Source organism: Megalobrama amblycephala, linkage group LG14, assembly GCF_018812025.1.
Source record: "Megalobrama amblycephala isolate DHTTF-2021 linkage group LG14, ASM1881202v1, whole genome shotgun sequence".
In the NCBI taxonomy this organism is placed as follows: Eukaryota; Metazoa; Chordata; class Actinopteri; order Cypriniformes; family Xenocyprididae; genus Megalobrama; species Megalobrama amblycephala.
In genome coordinates, this window is record NC_063057.1 from 8,982,440 (window position 1) to 8,987,749 (window position 5,310).

General features: G+C 37.2%; 1 protein-coding gene across 1 annotated transcript; it reads right to left on the reverse strand.

Annotated features, from left to right (window-relative positions):
* Nucleotides 1-1,201: 1,201 nt before the first annotated feature.
* LOC125245578 (antigen WC1.1-like) lies at nt 1,202-5,310 on the reverse strand. The gene is made up of 10 exons (XM_048156237.1): nt 5,256-5,310; nt 5,089-5,160; nt 4,586-4,900; nt 4,318-4,515; nt 4,123-4,218; nt 3,833-3,892; nt 3,430-3,495; nt 2,271-2,333; nt 2,066-2,143; nt 1,202-1,889 (listed from the first exon to the last, which is right to left on the reverse strand). The coding sequence occupies exons 1-10, from the start codon at nt 5,308-5,310 to the stop codon at nt 1,840-1,842; spliced, it is 1,053 nt and encodes a 350-aa protein (XP_048012194.1). The 3' UTR covers nt 1,202-1,839.

Genomic DNA, 5,310 nt, shown 5'->3' on the forward strand with positions numbered 1-5,310 from the left:
GAAAGTGCATAGAAGTGCCATTTGGGATTCAGCCAATTGCCCTGTCCAAATACACACACTTGCAGTCTTGGGCACTTGAGAGCGCATGCACGCGGCAGGAAGTAAGTGCGCAAGACTGTCCCATGTCTTAAAAATGCCCAACCCTGTGTCTCAATCAGCTCCCTAGTTCAGTAGTCAGGGCACTGACCAGGGAGTCAGCCATTTTAAGGGCTGTCTCAATCGCAGAATCCTTCCAGGGCACTGAAACGTTCGCTCCCTGAAAAGTCCCACAATGCACCGTGAAAACCAGGGAGCATCGATGCTCACTATGCTCCCTTAACGGAAGTTCTGAAGCGCGAAACTTGAATCACGTGAGCCAACTCACTACACGTAACGATCATGATAACGATACGCGATAGATGTTTTTAAAAATACAAACCGTTATTTTATTATATTTCAGCATAAACATACATCGCTAGACAGGTAATGAACATAATCTAGCTAACATTTATAATTTATTCACGGCTGAAATGTTGCATGTATAAGTAACAAGCAAATAATTAATCATAATGTAGGCTACTTTAAATAACATTACAAGTAATGTCAGAAAATATTAGCTCTGTTGTTGTTCATAAATACCAGTAGTGATGTTGTACAATGAGGACGTTGTCACGTCGCCGGAAATAGAGTCATAAGTGTCCCAATGTGTAGTGAACCAACATCTTTTACTGTCCTTATCAGTGCCCGAATTCGTGTACACGATATACTGATTCACGAGCTCGGGAGCTAGGGAACTGATTGAGACACACCCCAAGTGTTAATGCACACTTAACCCACACTGGCTGCGTTCCAGTTTGTTTTTTATGACCTTCCCTCACTAACTCTCGTTGAGACTGAGTCTCGTTGACTCAGATGTACGCCATTGCTTACATTGCATGAGTGTCCAATGACCCTGGCTTGAGGAACACTGGGTGTTAATTTGCTAAGAAAGAGAGACATAAAGGACAATTCTCATAAACTGATTTTGCTTTTCGTGTACACATTTAAAAAAAAAACAAAAAAAAAAACAATGTGTTGAAATACAATGCTTCAGCCTTCCCAATTTACCCTCAAAAATTCATATTTCCATGCACATAGTCAGTCTGATTTTAACTCTTTAATAAAAAACATGGACATCAATTCAAAACAACAATTAAATTGGAAAAAAAATCTAAAACAAATAGATGAAATAAACAGGGTCTCTACTTTAAAAAAGCTCTGTTATAAACACTGAAGGTTTCAGCTCACAGTGCATGTCACGTGTTTCTGACAGTCAGAAACTCCTTTTGCAGGATATAAAGTGAACATGCTTTTCTGATAATTGCTCACAGCTGCTGTTTGTAAACTTGTTTCCTAAAGCAAATTCCAACAATTTTTTAGCAAAATATAAAAGTCAATCAGCAGGGGGTCTACATTTAAAAGGAATTATATTTTTATAAGATGAAGGTGCTGTGAAATGTTAAAGACTGTGGTTATAGCGGCTTATAAGTAAAGTGTGTGTGTGTGTGTGTGTGTGTGTGTGTGTGTGTGTGTGTGTGTGTGTGTGTGTGTTCTCTCAAATTTTTAAGGATACATGATAGAAATGTAAAGTAAAAAAAAGCATAATCTGCAAAAACATCTGTACAAAAATGTTCTAAAGATTTTTAAAGCAATATATTTTTTTTTTTTTTCTCTCTGAAATTGTAGCTGAATTAGATTTCAATACAAAATGCAACATAAAACACACTGGACTGCAAGTAAAACATACAGTATATAGGATGATCTTAAACACTTTTCAGACCACTTAAACACTTTGATTTGAGGTGGTGTGTGTGGTTTGAGTTATACAGTCCTTCCATGTTTTCCTGGATCTTCCTCCACATCGTCATAGTCTGTTATTAGAAAACGAGCAAATTTATGTATCAACATGCTTTAAAAATTATTATAATTTTCAGTCTATTTAAATTAGCTATTGTGACAACAGAAGTTGATAAGATAAATTGATAAATATAAAGCTATTATAAAAGGCTAAACAAAAATTATTCATTAAAAGGTGTCAATAACATACCAAACATGTCACTCATATATTCCCCAACATTCTTCACATCATCATACTCCTCCTGAACGCCCTCTGATATAAATGTGTCTAGTATTAATTACATGGAAAAAAGTCTTCATACTTTACAGTATATGTTACTATAATTTGATGAAAAATAAGAAAAAAAAAAAAAAACCCTGTTCTAATATAGAAGTGTTTAATTTGAAACCCAAACCTTTTTTATCATTGGAGAACTGCCGTACGATGACGACATCATCATTGTTTTCTGCGAAGTCATCTACAGTACAATAAAATAATGAAAAATTAAATGCATCCATTAATGGACAAAATTTTAGATTTTGAAACTGTACATATGTACAGTGGTGTGAAAAAGTTCTTGCCCCTTCTTGATTTTTAATTTTTTTGCATGTTTGTCACACTTTATTGTTTCAGATCATCAAACTAATTTAAATATGAATCAAAGATAACACAAGTAAACACAACATACAGTTTTTAAATGAAGGTTTTTATTATGAAGGGAAAATCAAACCCACATGGCCCTATGTGAAAAAAATGCTGTGATAAATGGAACCATGAAATCTGCTGTCTACCAAAAAATCCTGAAGGACAATTTCCGGCCATCTGATTGTGACTTCAAGCTGAAGCGAACTTGAGTTCTGCAGCAGGACAATCATCCAAAATACACTAGCAAGTCCACCTCTGAATGGCTGAACAAAAACAAAATAAAGACTTTGGAGTGGCCTAGTCAAAGTCCTAACCTAAATCTTATTGAGATGCTGTGGCATGACCTTAAAAAGGTGGTTCACACTCGAAAACCATCCAATGTGGCTGAATTATAACAATTCTGCAAAGATGAGTGGGCCAAAATTCCTCCTCCATTGCAAGTTATCGCAAACTCCTGATTGCAATTGTTGCTGCTAAGGGTGGCCAGTTATTAGGTTTAGGGGGCAAGCACTTTTTCACACAAGGCCATGTGGGTTTCGATTTTTTTTTCCTTCATAATAAAAACCTTCATTTAAAAACTGCATGTTGTGTTTACTTGTGTTGTCTTTGATTCATATTTAAATAATAATAATAATAATAATAAAAAAAACAGGAAGGGGGCAAGCTATGTGTGTGTGTGTGTGTATAATATATATATATATATATATATATACATATATATATATAGATAGATAGATAGATAGATAGATATAGATAGATAGATAAAACCTGTCAAAATAATTAAAAGATAAACCTGTATCTTGCTTTATTGCTTTATTATTGCTCTACTAAATTATTTAACAGGAAAAAAAGAATAAACAGAAACTAATTCACAGGTCAAACAGGTATTTAAATTAAGTGAATTTCTGTGATCAGTTAAAATCACTGACCTATTGGTCCTTCAGTGGTGGTGACGTCATCATAGTAGTCAGGTGCAGATCCTACTGCAGAATTTGCTTTTGAAATAGAAAATACATGCATATTATTATTATTAACAAAACATTATCCGAATTATATGCTGAATGATTTATATAATTTATACTCTTCTACATTTAAGCATTTGGCAGACGATTTCATCCAAAGCGACTTACATTGCATTATACTATACATTTGTATCTGAGTATGTGCGATCCCTGGGATCGAACCCATGACCTTTGGCATTGCTAGTGCCATGCTCTAACCACTGAGCTACAGGAAAGCTACTAAGATAACATAAGTGAATGTTTTTAATTATTTAACACACATACTTTTCTGTATGTAGTAGGTAACATCATTCTATTTCAGTCCTCTAACCTGAAAGAAGCTCATCAGCATCTTCATACACAGAATGCTGTTCAGTAGAAAGGACACTTCCTGTTATGGAGTAAAACCATCAGACATGTTCACAATCACAAATCAGCCAAAATCCCAATAATCATTTAGATAATATAGCACATAAAACTATATAGCATATAGCACTATCCCTAAATCAGTACAAGTGACTCAAACAAGGTACAAATTAATGTGATATACTCTACTCACCCTCTGAATAAACTGATTACCCTGTTGATCTCCACAAATCAGACATTATGACACTTACTCACCCCTCTGAGTGAAGAGACTGTGTCTGTTTGTAGGTCTGTGATGAATCTCCTCATAAACAGCCTCAGTCGTGCTCCTGTGTCTCCTCTTAGAGAGAGCTGTGAGTGTTAGAGAGACAAACCTGCTGTCAGTTCACAACACATGACTGATCACACACTGAATAAGACACAATATGACAGTCTCTGGATCTCTCCTACCTCTCCTCATCACTCTGTTCTGCTGAATCAGTATAAGCAGTGGCACTAAGAGCAGTAAGAGCACAACTCCCAGTACAATCACAAGCACAGAGAGAGACGGAGGAGTTTGTGAACGAGAGACTGATGTTGAGCTCACTGTCTGAGAAACTGGAGGAGAAGATGATGTTGTTGTGGCAGGAGTAGTGGACACTGACAAATCTGGCAAACACACTCAATATCATGCAAATACTCTACAATCTACAATTATCTAAAATTGTTTTGCTGTGACCTGCACAGGTGAGTCCAGCATGCTCTTTGTTGGAGCAGTCAGTGTGGTTCTTCAGGGAGAGAGGACAGTCCCACAGGTGAATCTCATTCCCTCTGCACTCGACTTTGTTCAGCCACACAACACCTTTACCAGGACCAAAGGTTGAATTCCCATCAGCCCTCAGTGCTGCTCCACAACCCAGCTGCCTGCAGACCACCTGAGCATCGCTGATGTCCCACAGATCATCACAGACTGAGCCCCACACAGCGTTATGATACACCTCCAGCCTCCCAGAGCACCGGCCCTCCCCTCCACTCAGTCTGAGAGGAACATGATCTAAAATCACAGACAAGTAGACATTATTATTGGCCAACAGAGTTTTGTCAGAACAGCGCCACCTACAGTGGGGTATGTGTGTGGTGTGATATTACCCAAACAAAATTACAAGCATTCATCACAAATGGCTGTTATGATTTTTATGTTCTTCTACATCAAAAAAAAACAAAAAACAAAAAAAAACCTACCTAAACACTGTCTCTGATGTGGAGATGTGGAACATGACAAATAGCTTCTAGGGGACTCATGACTCTCCTGTTCTGTAATCACAAGTTAATTCAATATTATATTTAGTGCATTCCAGGGAGTGGCTTACTAATATACAGTCCTTCGGGCTGTCCCTAGCTCCTCACACTTTTATGAAGTGCATGGACGTGGCGCTTCCCCCTCTGAGACAGATGGGGAACCAT